This window comes from Carya illinoinensis, chromosome 11 (assembly GCF_018687715.1).
Source record: "Carya illinoinensis cultivar Pawnee chromosome 11, C.illinoinensisPawnee_v1, whole genome shotgun sequence".
Taxonomy (NCBI): domain Eukaryota; kingdom Viridiplantae; phylum Streptophyta; class Magnoliopsida; order Fagales; family Juglandaceae; genus Carya; species Carya illinoinensis.
The window spans coordinates 44,966,794-44,984,524 of record NC_056762.1 but is presented as its reverse complement, the minus strand read 5'-3'; the positions used below and the strand labels follow the sequence as shown (position 1 = coordinate 44,984,524).

General features: G+C 34.6%; 3 protein-coding genes across 3 annotated transcripts; all 3 read right to left on the bottom strand.

The window, feature by feature from the left end:
• Positions 1–3,574: 3,574 nt before the first annotated feature.
• Positions 3,575–4,588, bottom strand: LOC122282938 (heavy metal-associated isoprenylated plant protein 47-like). The gene is made up of 3 exons (XM_043095027.1): positions 4,455–4,588; positions 4,252–4,330; positions 3,575–4,048 (listed from the first exon to the last, which is right to left on the bottom strand). The coding sequence occupies exons 1-3, from the start codon at positions 4,458–4,460 to the stop codon at positions 3,771–3,773; spliced, it is 363 nt and encodes a 120-aa protein (XP_042950961.1). The 5' UTR covers positions 4,461–4,588; the 3' UTR covers positions 3,575–3,770.
• Positions 4,589–10,256: 5,668 nt separating this feature from the next.
• LOC122282552 (uncharacterized mitochondrial protein AtMg00860-like) lies at positions 10,257–11,019 on the bottom strand. Its single transcript, XM_043094485.1, has 2 exons — positions 10,792–11,019; positions 10,257–10,451 (listed from the first exon to the last, which is right to left on the bottom strand). Exons 1-2 carry the CDS (start codon positions 11,017–11,019, stop codon positions 10,257–10,259), a joined length of 423 nt encoding a protein of 140 aa, XP_042950419.1.
• Positions 11,020–11,102: 83 nt separating this feature from the next.
• On the bottom strand, positions 11,103–12,977 carry LOC122282551. The gene is made up of 2 exons (XM_043094484.1): positions 11,912–12,977; positions 11,103–11,809 (listed from the first exon to the last, which is right to left on the bottom strand). The coding sequence occupies exons 1-2, from the start codon at positions 12,975–12,977 to the stop codon at positions 11,103–11,105; spliced, it is 1,773 nt and encodes a 590-aa protein (XP_042950418.1).
• Between the last annotated feature and the right edge of the window lie 4,754 nt (positions 12,978–17,731).

Here is a 17,731-nt window from a genome sequence, read left to right as displayed (position 1 = left end):
TCTCCAAGCTTGACCCGGGATGAGAAGCAGAACTCATTTTCTATCATAATATTGAAGTAAAAACAGCCCCCAGTCAAGAGTATATATTAAACAGTGTATATATGCATGGGAGAAGAAATATACACGGGAGGTATGGCATAATATTTTGCAAAGAGATAAATTGTCTAACAAAAATATGTATATAAGATTTTGCACTTGGGTGATAATTTTACACGGGAGGATATGCATATTATCCTGCAATGAAGATATATAGTAACTGATATTTCCATCCTAAACAGCAAATAATATATAACATTGAGCATCTGTTACACCAACATTCAGAAAGTACACAATATATAGTGGCACCATTCCCAATTTAATGTGCTCATAAACCCATGCACTTCAGCAAAACAAAAAAACACCACATTCCAATTACCCACCATTTAAATACAAAGTGTCACAATAGACCACATAGCAGAGCACATAAACTAAAATTCACAAACTAGGAACAGAAATCAGATTCAACGCCTCTACAGGGCAATTCAATCTAACAAAAATATGTATATAAATACGGGAAATTGGGTGATAATTTTACACAGGAGGATATGGCATATTATCCTGCAATGAAGATATATAGTAACTGATATTTCCATCCTAAACAGAAAATAATATATAACATTGAGCATCTATTACACCAACATTAAGAAAATACACAATATATATGGCACCCAATTTAATGTGCTCATAAACCCATACACTTCAGCCAGTTTGACAATGCACCACATACCAATTACCCACATACCAATTACCCACCAACTTAACCAAAGTGTCACAATAGACCACATAACAGAGCACATAAACTAAAATTCACAAACTAAAAACAGAAATCAGATTCGAAGCATCTACTGGGCAATTCAATAACACAAGATGAACAGAAATTTTAAAAAATTATAGATCTAGTAACTGAACAAGACTCATTATATGCAGGAAAATTAAAGAACCATATAGTATTATGATGAACTAGTGGACAGAGAAATCTTACCTTAATGTGAACAGACCGAACAGAGAAATGAATTTAGGGTTTCCACTTCTGAGGGGTGAATCAAGAGAGAAGTAGAGAGGGAGGGAAACGTGAATCCATACCAACAGATTCCCGTTCGACAACCAACAAAAATAAATGACAACCTAAAAAATGACAACAAAAAAAAAATGAAAAATAACGTAGCGGAGGAATTTAGGGTTTGGAGTTCTCGGGATGAATCGGAGGGACCTTTGAGGGAGGAATCGAGAGAGAACCAGACCAATCGCAGAGAGTGAGAGAGGGAATCGAAAGTGGTTCCAAAGAGGAGAAGCAGTCTAGGGTTCTCTAGATCTAGGGTTCCAATCGCAGAGAGGGCGAGAGGGTCTTGACCATAAACTGGTTCGAGAGGATTTGGGGTTCCAATCGCAGAGAGGGAGAGAGCGTTTCGAGGGTCTCGTGATGAAACTGGTTCTGAGATGGATTTGGGGTTCCAATCGCAGAGAGGGTTTCGAGGGTCTCGTGATGAAACTGGTTCTGAGATGGCTTTGGGTTCTCTCATGATGAAACTGGTTCTGAGATGGATTTGGGGTTCCAATCGCAGAGAGGGAGAGAGGGTCTCGAGAGTGGTTCGAGAGAGGAGAAGCAGAGAGTGAGAGAGAGAGTGAGAGAGACTTAGGGTTCCAATCAAAACGGTGAGTTCTGGTTCCAATCAAAACGGTGAGTTTTGATTTATCCACGTCAGCAGCCGACTGCACGCCTTTTACACCAGGCGACTGCACTCAACATTTTTCTATATATATTGATATAATATTTGAGAAGGACGAAGAATTGTAAATATTCAAAAAAGGATATGAGGCCATGATCATATTGAAGCTAGGTGCATGCATTTGCTTAATTAATTTGTTTAAAAATTTATCTATCCACATCATGGAATTATATATCTCAGGTCGAAGAAATTTCGAACTCTTCAGGTTTTACATTTCATGTTAACTTCAAGTAGATAGGTTATGAAAATACATATAGCAAATCAAGCTACCTAGCTAGCTAGCTATGGGGACACTAATGAATTAGATATATTAAGGAAGAACATTATTCCATATGTATATAACTTGGGCGGTGCTACTCCCACCGTTGGAGCTCCGATTATGCATTTTTGAGAATTTTTTTTTTTGTATTTTTTTTCATATGTTTTTTTAACACATTTAAATATTAAAAAATAAAATAAAATAATTACAATATTATTAAAAAATATTTACTTAATTATTAAATAAAAAATAATAATAATAAATCAAAGCGATAGAAATCAGCTATAGAAACTATAAGTAAGACTAGCATTTTCCATATAACTTAAGTAGTACTGATCCCTAACTTGCCGGCCGGCCATATATGAATGACTAGCCAACGGTCAAAGTTGTCACTTCACCTATCTAGCTAGATTTCATGAACTATTATCTACTCCCAGGGCTACAACACCTTCGACAGAGAGTGTCGATCGAGAAGTTTAAATTTTTATTTTTATTTTTAAAAAATATTTTTTAAAATCTTCTAAGTATTATTTAAAAAATTAAAAATTATAACTCATTAAAAAATATTTTTTTAATTATTAAATAAAAAAAAGGGTAAAATCAATATCATGACTACTATGCAAGTGGACATGACGAATATCACTACAACAAATTGAAGTTTTTCCCGCGAGGGAATTTGGTGGAAATATGGGGGGCTATGTGGGAAAAATTCTTTCCCCACCAATTCCGTTCGTAAGTCGTTGGTGACATATAATTCATGAGCAATAACCTTTTCGCATGGTAGAACTAACTCGTGGGAAAAAGCCATCTTTTGTCACAACAAGAATGAGTGGAAAAAGCTGTTTCAGTCCGTGGCAAATTGACTTGCAAACTATACCTTTATGGTGAGAGGAACCTCAGTTGCCACCAGAGCCATAGTCCCAAAAAACGGTTTCGCCATGACTTCAACCGTCACTTGTTTAGTGGTATAAAGGTTTTCGCCACTCCCTTGATCGTGAGTGGAAGGCTTTTGGGAGGAGATGATCTCGTGATAAATTTTATTTAGTTACCAGCATACTTGTCAACAAAACCCAGTAAGTTACCTCAAATCTCATGGAAAATAGTACACTACCGACCAATACATAAGTTCTTATGATCCCAGGCTTTTGCGAGTAAGTGCATTTCATGGCAAATACATAGATTTTCTCCGTTAAAGGATATAATCCATGAGCCCAAGTTTTAATTTAAGTTTTTTTTCCTACTAATATAAACTGGTGGCAAAAAATACATAATTTGTGATAAAAATGCTTTTTTCCACTAAATTATTTCTACCAAACTAATTTCATGATAAAAAGTATGTTTTCTTTCCACAGATGATTTTGGAGACAATTAGTAAATTTTTGCCACCATTTCTTGTTTAACAAATTACGAACATATATATAAACTGGCCGGTTGCTTATAATTTATCATTAACTTCAGCCCATATATATAAATATATATATATATATATATATATATAATATCGGCCAAAATATCAAACGACATAGCAAGAGCTATATATACATATATATTATCTGTAACAGTATATATACTAGAAGCCATGCACATATATTTTACTATTTTATTATATATGAAGTACGTACAGCCTGCACAGACAAAAAGGGAATTGAAACTCATGATCATCGATCGATGAGGACCTGATCATGCTACAATCGGGGATGCAAATATTAATTCATCATGAGAGAGACAATTAATCTGGGTGATGATCACATGATGGGGCAGGAACTTGGATTTTGATCCTGGCAGACGACTCCGCAGTACATGGGACGCGGTGGTGGTGGTGGCCATACACAATAGCAGGGTGGCGGGGGCGGGGGGGGATCAGGCGGCTTGGGCTTCTCCGGCTTTACTTCTTCAACAGTTAAAATGGTGGCATAGCAAAGCTTCTTTTTTAGGGAGCGGGTCAGACAAGCGGAGTCAACACCTTCGCCAGTTACCACCAACTGATCTTTATCTGGCCCTTGTATTCCCACCGATATCACACCTGTCAAATTATTAATTAATAACCACGCACGTCAATATTGGCAGCTGATGATCTACTTCTCTGATCATGAAAATTATTATGCCCCTCGATCGTATTGATCTGTATATGTAACTATATATATACGTATGTACGTTCCTAATGATATTGAAAAGTCATCATGAGTTTGAATACGCAGATGATCACAGCTAACTGCTAATAATTACCTGACGATGTGGCCGCAATCTTCATGGCCTTGGTTCGGCATTTGTCGCAGGTCATTTGCACCTTTATAACTATCTTTTGCTGCATTACCATATTTATTTATATATATGCACGATCAGATTGAAAAATAAAAAGCACAATATTTTAAACTCATGTATGAATGAATGAAGCCGTATATATATATCATATATTTAAGAAGGCTTACCTTCATGTTTTAGGCAGCTAGAGGAATTAGCAACAAGAAGCTGCAAGCGAGCATGCAGATAGCTAGCTAGCGAGAAAAGACAACTGATCTTGATGACGAGTGGCCTAATGATCAGTACTACTCATGTCTTTGGAGAAAGAAATTTTCGGTCTATATATAAACATGGCTTGCTAACTCATTACTCGATCGAAATTATTATTCAATCGTTGACGACGTGTCGACGAAGTACTGATCATCTAATCATTAATTAATATATAATATATAATAGATATGAAGCCCGGACCCCACATTCAAGTGGGAATACTAGGCGGCCATGATCTCAAAATTATCCCCGGTCGTACAATATTAGTGCCAATCTTGCCCTCATGCACATACAATGCATGCATTATTATTTCTCTTTGATCTTTTAATTAAATAGTTATAATAATCAACAGTACGTTGCTTATTATTTCTCTTTGACATTTTAATTTGTTGAACAGGACATGAGGTACGTACGCTGCTTAGGAAAAGATACATATGATATTATATATACACATAGTATATAGTTACTGTACATAAAATTTTGTATATTATATAAGCTGATCAGGAAATAAAAAGGGATACATACATATATATATATATATATATATATGTATACAATAGTAATCCCATTGCATATATGGTAGCCAATTAATTAATTAATTTATAACTATCTAGCTAATTAATTAAGCTAGAAGAAAATAAATTCTTAATGCAGCCATGGGCAAGCTAGCTAGCTTTCGTATCAAGCCCTAGCTTGGAAGTTTTAAGTTTGCTCATAGAGTATTACTATGCATCTACATGCAATGCAATTAATAATGTTAATTTGTACGTGTATAAGACTTGTCAAGTCCTGATCCATTCACTTATAATTTAGATTTTATATTCAATATTATTTTTGTTTGTTTCTTAAAACGCACTCATTAATATATAATAATATCCTTAGCTAGTTCCTCTTTCCTCAAGTTTTGTTTTGTTTTTTGAACAGATCAATTGTGGCCTCTTCACTAAGACGTACGCGCGGAGGAAGATTTTCAAATTAAGAGACCCTCCCCTACCGATCACTCAGCTATATAAATATATATTTGCCCTAATTGGCTCTATTAGCTAGTTGGCTGCCATTTTATTTTAAGCTAGCTAGCTGCTGGCTTATTTTACCTATTTTCTTAATGCGAACGGACACAATATGACACACACTCGCATGCAGATCGATCATATATCATGTGCACCAAAAACCTAGCTAAGAATCAAGTCATAGAAAAAAAGACTCAAGATGCTGCCTGCTCAAGTAGTACTAGATGATCAGACTTGAGAAATAATATATGATCATCATGTAGTGCGTACGTGCCAGTAATGAATTACTGATCATCCTCAATTACTGAAAAATCGAATTGAAGTAGCTAGATCAATTACTAGTACTTGAGCTGCATGCAGCTTCAAATTATGATATAAATATTACTCATGTAATTATATTTATATATATATATATATATATATATAAGCTGCATTTAATAGTAATTAAGGCTAGCTAGCTAGAAGGTATGATTTTGAAGTCTAGCAGATCAGAAGACCTCCCAGCTTTATGAATCTCTAGAGTAAGGAAAAAATAAAAAGAAGCGTCAAAGAAAAAGACCCCGGCACTTTCAGATCGAAATCGGTTGGACTGATCCCATAAATCACGACAGTAATTACTGCTTTGGTTTGGTAGTATCTATATATAAAAGTCCATTATTCTTGTCTAGTACTGAACCTAGCTAGCTAGCTTGTTCCAGAAACTTGGATCATGCGCCTCTATTATTGCACGCCTCTCCAAATTCATCACATGCATGGCTATCTTCCATATATACTTGTATATGTATGTATATGTTACGAGTCATGCTAGGCGGCGGTCCAGAATTCTATGCTAGGCGTGTATATATTACGAGTCATACTTGTATGTATCCTCACATGCTATATATGATGCTAGCTAGTCGTGCTGTTTTTTTTTTCTTTTTTTTTAATATTTAAATATTTTTAAAAAATAAAAATTATATATTAATACATTAAAAAATATTTTTTAATCATTAAATATAAAAATTAAAAAAATATAAATATGTAAATGATCAAAATGAGAATACAAATCTAAGATTTTCCATATATTACACCTCAAGTGGACGTCTTCGCATGCGAAAGCTTTTTGCATGACAGGGGACGTACTACGGCCGTGTTACAAGTTTTTCTTCAATTAATTGCAGGCTGGAAGCTTAAGTAAATATTATAAATATATACTTATAATATATATGGAGTTAGTAAATAAATATATACGCACACATATATAGGATGCTCAGGATATATATATATGGAGTTATGTTATATATAATTATTTATATATATATATAAATTTATTTTTGTGTATTTTATTAATATAATTAGTTAAAATATTTATTTTATATTAAAAAATATACAATTAATTATATTAATAAAGTGTATAAAAATACATAAAAATAATTATACATAAATTTTTAGAAATATATCTCTCGAAAGTATTTAAAATGCGAGATGAAATCGGCTCCACTTTATTGAATTATATATTAATTGTTATATTTTTTTATTCTCTAGTTTATTTTCACAATTCTTCTTAATTTATTTTATCATATTTTATTTAATAATTCTATTTTTTTAAAATTTATATAAAATAAAATAAATAATTTAATTTTTTTAAATTTTTAAAATAAAATTAATATTAAAAAATATATTTTAATAATATTTTATTTAATTTTTATTTTTAATTTTAATTCATTTCATGTCACGAGGATAAAGATGTTGACTACTTTTACACAACCAATCCTACCAATTATTTTGTCCAAAAAAAAAAAAAAGTCAGATCTCTCTCGATCTCCACGCTTATCTTCCTCATGCATATGCCTCTGATCTGTGAAATTCATTTTTTTTTTTTTTTTTTTTGTTCTTAGTTTGTTTTCCCCTTTTGTATCTTTGTATTATTTATTTTGATTGGGACATTAATATTGTCTTTTTTAATTGAGGTTTGGTGATGCTAACATGGCGTACTAGACTTTGCCACTGTTTTTTACTATTTGCACACTTATCAACGTTAATTAGTAGTTTAGAGTTGAAAATCTATCCAAAATAAAATAAATCATAACAGGTGCGAAACCAATATATTAATATTAAAATATTATAAATTCGTTAAAATTGAGGGTTAGTAGCCTTCCTCGACCGGTGCACCCTGGCCTGGAAGGTCATCAATTTCTATGGCGGACGATTTATGAAGTTTCCTCAATCACGAATTCAAAGTCATGTCATGCTTAATATATTAACTAAGTAGGTAGTACTTGATTATTATTAGCCTTGCCATGGAAAGTAGTCTACATGGGTTGAATCCATGATTCTGAATGGAAAGAGATCCCAACGAACCCATCAGAACGTGGTTCCCAAACAATATTAATTAATCATGATATAAATTAAACTAAATGAAATATATATTATATATATAAGCATATGATTGTAATTAAATTTCTTTCTTCTAATTATCACTTAGATATTTCGAATTTTTGTGTTTCAATAAATATCATGATCATAAATTGATCTTAAAGATTTATGGAATTTTTTTTTTATCTATTTTAACAAGCTGGATCTTCATGCAATTTTAAACAGAGTGAGATAATTGTGAAATGTTTAAAATCTCACTTGTTACAAAAGTTTAAAATATAAATTTTATTATTTATTTTATATTTTAATTTCTTATATTCTGAATTAATTAACTAATAAACGCATGAATTCCTTATAAGACACTTGGATCTTTTCTACAAAATGTACAAGACAACCTTTTGTAAATCAATCGACCATAAAAACACACACACACAATACACATGACTAGATACAAATGGTCAAGAGACCGGAGTAGGACCCTTAATTATTTTGGAGAGATATATAATTGTCATATATATCATATGTAGCTGTTTGTCACGGATTTAGAATTTCTTCATATGTCCCGTGAGGCTTTAGGAGGTTTTGTCCCCACAAAACTCCTAAGTAAACCTTCTAAATGACTCAAGACAAAAGAAAACAAATCTAAAGTGAGAAAGTAGAGAGAGAAGTTCTAGAAAACTTGTTTGCTCTTATTGCTTGGTGGTTTACACAAATGAGGACTCCCTCTATTTATAGGGACGTCTTGGTACAAGGAATGGTTAGGATTGTGAAACTTGTCACCAATTCAAGAGTAATGAACTTTCTAGATCATTACTCTAGAATTATCTACAAGGCACTTTCTTCTCTAAGAGGTTCTACACTGTTCTAGAGTACTTTATACAGTTCTACAATATTCTACAAGATTCAAGAGTAATCTACAAAGGACTAGGAGACTCTAGAAGGTTATGGAATTCTCTAGAAGACTCCGGGTGGTGACATTCTCCCCCACCTAGCTTCGCGACGTCCTCGACGCGGTGTCTTCATAGAACCTTCAGATATGATCTTCAAACTGCCACAATGATTCCTTTGGTTCCCAAGTTGTCTCACTTGAGGGCAATCCCTTCCGCTTTTTTTTTTTTTTAATCCCTTCCACTTGATCAAATATTTTTGGTGTGGTTTATGACTCTTCTGTCTGATCACACGATTTGTCAAGATTTCCTCTACTTCTTTGTCAAAAGTGATAGTTATGCCCAGCGGTGCGCGCTTAGACTCTCCTCGTGTTGGCTCTTCCTCATCACCATGATAAGGCTTCAAGCAGCTTACATGAAAGACCAGATGAAGTTTGAATTTTGAGGGTAAGTTTAGCTTATAGGAGACCTTCCCTATTTTTTTGATAATTGGGAATGGTCATTCGTAACGTCGTACAAGCCCCTTGTGTAGCTTTCTTGTAAACTTGTGTTGGCTTGACAAAATTTTTACTAACACTAAGTCGCCTATACAATATTCTATGTCTCCTTTTCTGATCGGCTCACTTCTTCATCTTCTTGGTTGTTTTGTCTAAGTAGGAGCGAGTCACATCCAATTGTTCGTTCCAAGATTTAGCAACCTTGAAGGCTGTTGGACAATTCCCCACATAACTTGTCTCCAATGACTGGGAGTGAGTGATTGTTGCCCCATTACAATCTCGAATGGGCTTTTGTTTGTGGATTCACTCCTTTGTAAATTATAGGAGAATTGAGATACATTCAATAACTTAGACCAATCGGATTGGTTGGCACTTACAAAGTGCCTTAAGTATAATTCCAACAAGGCATTCACCCTTTCAGTTTGCCCATCTGACTGTGGGTGAAAGCTAGTAGAGAAATATAGGGCATACCCCAGAAGCTTGAATAGTCCTGACCATAACTTTCCTATGAAGCAAGGATCCTGATCACTAATGATACTTTGTGGTAAGCCCTAATACTTTACCACATGCTTGAAGAATAATTTTGCGGTCTCTTAGGCTGAGCAATCCTTAGGGGCTGCCATAAAGGTGGCATACTTGGAGAATCGGTCTACCACTATAATGATAGTACCGCACCCCTTGGATTTAGGTAGAGCCACTATAAAATCTATGCTCACACTTTCCCATGGATGAGAAGTAATGGGTAGTGGTTCTAGTAATCCTGCTGGACTTTGATTCTCCACCTTATCTTTTTGACACACAAGACAAGTCTTCATGTAGAGTTCCACCTCATCTCTCAATTGAGGCCAATAGTAGGAAGCTTCCAGCAAAATTCGAGTACGTCGTTGGCCCGGATGTCTAGCCCACAAGGAATCATGACACTCATTGATAAGGTTCTTCCGTAGGTTTTTCCACTTTGGAACATAGATTCGCTACCTTATGGTGCAGAGAAGACCGTCCTCTACCCAAAATCTCTTAGTTTTCTCTTCCTTAACGATGTTTACCAAGTTCTTGGCTAAGGAATTATGCTCCATGCCTTCACGGATTATGTCAAGTAGCTCCCCTTGAACTTGAGTAATAGCAGAAATTTCGCTCTTCCTGCTTAATGCATCAGCAACAAGGTTAGCCTTCCCGAGTTTATACTCCAAGACAGAGTCAAATTCTGCCAAGAAGTCTTGCCACCTAGCTTGCTTTGGGCTTAGTTTCTTTTGACTTTGGAGTAACTCGTGGCAATATTATCTATCTTGACCACAAAATGGGAGCCAAGCAAATAGGCCAAACTCTGAGGCAGTGAATGATGGCTGCCATTTCCCTCTCCTGCACAGTGTATCGCCTTTCAGTCTCATTGAGTTTGTGACTCTCATATGCAATGAGGTGTCCTTCTTGCATGAGAACTCCCCCAATGGCAAAATTTGATGCATCTTATTGCACCTCAAAAGGCTAGGTGCAATCTGGTAGGGTCAAGACCGGTTCTTCCATGACGGTTGTCTTCAGATCATTAAAGGCTTCCTGACACCTTGATGTCCACTCCCATGTCCTGTTTTTCTTGAACAAGTCGGTGAGGGGGGATGCTCTTGTAAAGTATCCCTTTATAAATCTACTATAGTAGTTGACAAGTCCAACGAAGGATCGAAGCTCAATAACCTTAGTGGGAGGATCCCACTTCTTGATGGCCTCAACTTTCCCCTCCTCCATGCTGAGTTTTCCCCCTTGGATTTTATGGCCAAGGAAATGGATTTCGATTAGTGCAAATGAACAAGAACCTTCTTAACATAGAGTTAGTTTTCCCTTAAGACACGGAAAATAACCCTTAGATGCTCTACATGTTCCTCAAGGGTAGAACTATAGATGACGATATCATCTAAATAGACTACCACAAATTGATCAAGATAGGGATGGAAGATCTTGTTTATGAGTGTGCAGAAGGTAGCTGGAGCATTTGTAAGGCCAAAGGGTATCACTAGGAACTCATATGCCCCATAGCGAGTTACACGAGTTGTCTTCGGTTCATCTCCTTCCGCAATCCTCACTTGATAATACATCGATCTTAGATCAAGCTTAGAGAAGTACTTTGCATGACCCAATTGATCAAACAAATCAGCAATCAAAGGAATGAGGTACTTGCTTTTTATGGTTACCTTATTTAGAGCCCAATAGTCGATGCACAGCCGTAAAGACCCATCATGTTTCTTTTGGAACAACACAGGTGCCCCATATGGTGCTTTGGAGGGTTGAATGAATCCAGCATCAAGTAGCTCCTTAAGTTGTCTCCTTAGTTCTTCAAGCTCTGGATGTGACATGCAATAAGGTGCTTTGGCAGGTGGTTTGGCGCTGGGTTCTAACTCAATTTGATGGTCCATCTCTCTCCTAGGTGGTAGTTGTTTGGGCAACTCTGGAGGCATGACATCCTCATACTCCTTAAGAACCTTTTGGATTTCCTTAGGTAGAGGGGAGGAAATCTTCACTTCATCTTCCTCCATAGAAGCTAAGTAAGACACCCCACCCTTCTTCCATCATTTCTTGAATTGCATGGCGGATAGAAGCTGGGTGGTGTTTGGCTTGGACACGGTGGGTATCATGCATGGACCGCCCTCTGAGATGCACACTGAGTTATAGTGGGGAAGAGACACTACATTGAAATGTCTCAAGAATTCCATCCTCAACACAATGTTGAGGTCATCCATAGGAGCGACTGAGAAATCCACCGTACCTTTCCAAGTGTCCAATTGTAGCTTCATCCCGTGAGTTACACCATCAAGGGGTTTAGCTTCAGAATTTACGGTTTTCAACCATCCTTGACCCTTCTTAAGAGAAATACCTAGCCGTGCGGTCTCTTCCTTCTTGATGAAGTTTTGAGAAGCTCCCGAGACCATGGCATGACTCTTCTTCCCATTGATGAATGCCTCTACAAACATCAAATATTCATCCTTAGTGGTTGGCTTCGTGCTTGCCTTGAGTGAGTTGAAAAGTTGTAGACACCCCATGTGCGACTTTTCTTGAACTTCATTTTCTTCCAACATAGCATTGAGGGCATTCCTCTTAAGACAATCTCTAAGCCAATGTGGCCCATCACAAAGGAAGCAAGCATCTTTTGACTTCTTGTCTTTGGAGTGGTCTTTCTTGCCTTCATTTGATATTGAAGGTTTGTCTCCTCGCTCTTTGTACTGTGGGGGCTTGGACCCCTTTGCTCCCCCACCCTTGCCGTGATTATCTCTCGAGGACTTGGACTTTGAAGAGTTGTTACTCTTATGATACTCATATTCTTCTAAGGTTTCTACCACTGTCAGGGCGGTTGAGATGTCGTTGACCCCACGACGTTTGAGCTCTTGAGCCACCCATGACTTGAGACCATCAATGAAATTGAAGAGGAGATCTTCTTCACTCATGTTTGTGATTTGAAGCATGAGGGCAGAAAATTCCTCGACATAGTTGCGAATAGAAAAGGTGTGCTTCAACTCCTTCATTCTCTTCCACACATTGATAGCCACATTCTCCAGATATAATTGCCTTTTAAGTTCATGCTTGAACTCTTCCCAAGAGTCAATGGTGCAAGTACCCTTCTTTATCTCACTATGCTTACGATGCCACCAAGTACCAGCAAGATTAGTAAGGTAGAGAGAGGCAGTACGTACCTTGACATGCTCATTTTGCATGTTCAAAGCTTCAAAGTAGCACTCCATGTGCCACATGTAGTATCTAGTTCTTTAGCATCCCACTTGCCGTCGAACTCTTTTGGTTTGGGCGTATCCACCCTTGGTGTCGCCATCATTCCAACTCCGATGGCGCCCCCATTGGCCACTGCCCGCTTGCACATAGCCCAATTCGCCCTGATCTCCTCCAGACCGACGCGATATTTCTCCATTTGCTCTTGGAGTCTTGTTGGCTCCCCCAAAACCCGGTCTTGGAAAGCAACATTCTCAACATGTTGTGCCTCGATGGTGGGGTTGATGACGCTTAGAATGGACTCCTTGAGCAATTTAGATTGTCCCTCCAATCCTAGCTCCTCCAAACTTTGCTCTATGATGCCAAGTCGGTCCTTGACATCCGCTACCCCCACCTCCATCCTCATCACAGTGTTGTCAAGGGTGCTCACCTCCCTGTGAGACTGATCTCATTCCTCAATTTTGGCCAATATCTTAGTCATGGCATTCTCGATGCTATCGAGACGAGACTCCATAGATGAGGTTGAATCATTCGACCTCTTGCTCTTTCGTGGCTCCTGGTACTCTATGGTATCTCACTTGGATCTGTCATCCTAACCTGGAGGCTCTGATACCAACTGTCACGGATTTAAAATTTTTTCACACGTCCCGTGCAGCCTTAGGAGGTTTTGTCCCCACAAAACTCCTAAGTAAGCCTTCTAAATGACTCAAGACAAAAGAGAACAAATCTAGAGTGAGAAAGTAGAGAGAGAAACTATAGAAAACTTGTTTGCTCTTATTACTTGGTAGTTTACACAAATGAGGACTCTCTCTATTTATAGGGACCTCTTGGTACAAGGAATGGTTAGGATTGTGACACTTGTCACTAATTCAAGAGTAAAGAACTTTCTAGATCACTATTCTAGAATTATTTACAAGGCTCTTCCCTAAGAAGTTCTACACTATTCTTGAGTATTCCATACAATTCTATAATATTTTACAAAATTTAAGAGTAATTTACAAATGATTAAAAGACTCTAAAAAGTTATAAAATTCTCTAAAAAAATCTGGGTGATGACACTTTACTTTGTAGAATGTTATAAAATATAAACAAGGGTGGCCGGTGGTCGGTGGTGGAGTTATTACTTACTGGAATACTACTCATGTTAGTGTACAGCACAAGTTGCATGGGTAAGTAATTCAATGCGAGTTGCAATGATTCGGTGGCCCAATCTAATTTCTATCTTCGGAAACCCGAGTTCAACTCTAGTAAAAATAATTTAAAACAAGCCTAATAAAAATAAATCTCACTTGAGTTCGGTTCCAACGTAAAATAATTTATTAATTTTATAAAAACTTGAGCTCATAAAAAAAATCAAGTCCACGTAAACTATTAGTCCAAAAACAATTTAGCCATCTCTTAAACACTAAGTGGTGTATATATATATATAATAACAACAAAATCATATTTTATTAAATTTTATAAGAATTATTAAATTCTATAAATAAGCTACACGTCAAATGGTTAATAATCTTAAAGGTCTTTTGGTAAAAAATGACTTAAGGGACTTAGCAGAAAAATAAGAAAAATTACTATTCACAGTTAAGTAACCCCTTATTATAATAAAATAGATATATAGGATACTCAAGATATATATATATATATATATGAAGTTATGTTATATGTAATTATTTTTATATTTTTTTGTATATTTTATTAATATAATTAATTAAAATATTTATTTTATATTCAAAAATATACAATTAATTATATTAATAAAATGTATAAAAAATATATAAAAATAATTATACATAAATTTTTAGAAATATATCTCTCGAAAGAATTTAAAATGCCAGATGAAATCGGCTCCACTTTATGGAATTATATATTGTTATATTTTTTGATTCTCTGGTTTATTTTCACAATTTTTTTAATTTATTTTATCATATTTTATTTAATAATTGTATTTTTTTTAAATTTATATAAAATAAAATAAATAATTTAATTTTTTTTAAATTTTAAAATAAAATTAATATTAAAAAATATATTTTAATAATATTTTATTTAATTTTTAATTTTAATTCCAATTCATTTCACGTCACGAGGACAAAGATGTTGACTACTTTTAGACAACCAAGCCTACCAATTATTTTGTTCACAAAAAAAAAAAAAAAAAGTCATATCTCTCTCGATCTCCACACTTATCTACCTCATGTTTTTATATGTCTCTGATCCGTGAAATTATTATTATTATTTTTTTTTGGGATTCAAAAACAAGTTGTCTTCTTTCTTAGTTTGTTTTCCCCTTTTGTATCTTTGTATTATTTATTTTGATTGGGACATTAATATTGTCTTTTTTAAATTGAGGTTTGGTGATGCCAACATGGCCTACTAGACTTGGCCACTGTTTGTTACCACTTGCACACTTAGCAACGTTAATTAGTGGTTTAGAGTTGAAAATCTATTCAAAATAAAATAAATCATAACATGTGTGAAACCAATATATTAATATTAAAATATTATAAATTCATTAAAATTGAGGGATAGGAGCCTTCCTCGATTAGTACTGCACCCTGGCCTGGAAGGTCATCAATTTCTATGACGGATGATTTATGAAGTTTCCTCAATGACGAATCCAAAGTCATGTCATGCTTAATATATTAATTAAGTTGATTATTATTAGCCTTGCCATGGAAAGTAGTCTACATGGGTTGAATCCATGATTCTGAATGGAAAGAGATCCCAACGAACCCATCAGAACGTGGTTCCCAAACAATATTAATCAATCATGATATAAATTAAACTAAATGAAATATATATTATATATATAAGCATATAATTGCAATTAAATTTCTTTCTTCTAATTATCACTTAGATATTTCGTTAATTGAGAATAAACTCTAACTATATATATATATATATATATATGAGACATGAGACGCCGAATTTTTGTGTTTTAATGAATATCATGATCATAAGCTGATCTTAAAGATTTATGGGTTTTTTTTTTTTTTTAATCTGTTTTAACAAGCTGGATCTCCATGCAATTTTAAACACAGTGAGATAATTATGGAACGTGTAAAATTTCATTTATTCCAAAAGTTTAAGATATAAATTTATTTATTTATTTATTTATTCCTTATATTCGGAATTAACTAATAAATGTATGCATTCCTTATAAGACACTTGGATCTTTTCTACAACATGTACAAGACAACCTTTTGTAAATCAATCTACCATAAAAACACAGAGTACACATGACCATATACAAATGGTTAAGAGACCGGAGTAGGACCCTTAATTATTTCGGAGAGATATATAATTGTCATATATATCATATGTAGCCGTTGCTTTGTAGAATGTTACAAAATATATATAGATAAGGGTGGCCGGTAGCCGGTGGTGGAGTTAACTCATGTTAGTGTACAGCACTGGACTCTGTGAAGACCATGCGTTTATTCATCTCATATTGAACAACTTTGGTAATTAATTCAGTGCGAGTTGCAGTGATTCGGTGGCCCAATCTAAATCCTCTCTTGGGAAACCCGAATTCAACCGCCCGAAAGGTTAACCTAAAAACAAAAAAAAAGGAAGGAAAACAACACCCGAGTCGAGGCCTGATCTCTAGAATGAGGCATCACTTTTCAGCCCTAAATTGTCACATTTAATCAACAACAAGAGAAATATAATTGTGCGTGTATACGTGTGTGTATATATATATATATATATGTGTGTATTAGGATATGATTAACGTGTATATAGATTAATTTTTAATTGACTTAAATAATTTTTCATTTTAAATAAAATAGACTAATTCATTCAAATAATTTTTGATTTCTTATTATCATTATTACTTAATTTAGTTGTAGTAGAATATTAGTTAATAATATAACTTAAATAAAACTATTATTTATGCAAATACAAATATTGAGACTTAGGACGACAAGGCCTACAATGGAATAAAAATAATTTAAAACAAGTCTAATAAAAATAAATCTCACGTGAGTTCGGTTCCAACATAAAATAACTTATTAATTTATAAAAACTTAAGTTCATCAAAGAAATCAAGCCCACGTAAACTATTAGTCCAAAAACAATTCAGCCATCTCTTAAACACTAAGTGGCATACATATATATATATATATATATGTATGTATGTGTGTGTACATGTGTGTAATAACAACAAAATAATCTTTTATTAAATTCTATAAGGATTATTAAATTTTATAAAGAAGCTACATGTCAATGGTTAATAGTCTTAAGAGCTTTTTGGTAAAACATGACTTAACGGACTTAACAGAAAAACAAGAAAAGTTAATATTCACAGTTAGACAACCACTTATTATAATAGAATAGATATATATTTTTTTAAAAATTAATCAGATAAAATAAGGAGAGATATCTCAATTTCGTAGATAGATAATTGAGTTTGCTACTTGGCTTTGGGAATGGTACGGTAGTTACTGAGTGACTAATGATTCATGCATGTCTACCAAAATAAAAGATAGTGGCTGAAATCATGCAAGAAAGCAACAAACGTTAACTTTACCATGATTCATGCAACAAACGGGATTAACTTTATGGAAAAAAACAAAAAAACAAAAACCGTTAAAACATGATTTTTCATTTGATAGCCACTTTATAATATATATATATATATATGTGTGTGTGTGTGTGTGTGTGTGAGTAATTTTACGCATAATCATGAAATGCATAAACGTTGCATAATTGTTATGAAAAGAGTGAGATCCATTATTAAACAATA

Bases quoted from the DNA above. Each gene is read 5' to 3' on its own strand.
- LOC122282938 (XM_043095027.1), bottom strand. The intron at 4,049-4,251 runs GTAATTATTAGC...ATAATTTGACAG, and splicing joins GATTGCGGCCACATCGTCAG to GTGTGATATCGGTGGGAATA.
- LOC122282552 (XM_043094485.1), bottom strand. From the start codon at position 11,019: ATGGAGGAGGGGAAAGTTGAGGCCATCAAGAAGTGGGATCCTCCCACT. The intron at 10,452-10,791 runs GTCTTGACCCTA...AAACTCGGGAAG, and splicing joins CAACCGTCATGGAAGAACCG to GCTAACCTTGTTGCTGATGC.
- LOC122282551 (XM_043094484.1), bottom strand. From the start codon at position 12,977: ATGCAAAATGAGCATGTCAAGGTACGTACTGCCTCTCTCTACCTTACT. The intron at 11,810-11,911 runs GTCCATGCATGA...TGTCTTACTTAG, and splicing joins AGTGTGCATCTCAGAGGGCG to CTTCTATGGAGGAAGATGAA.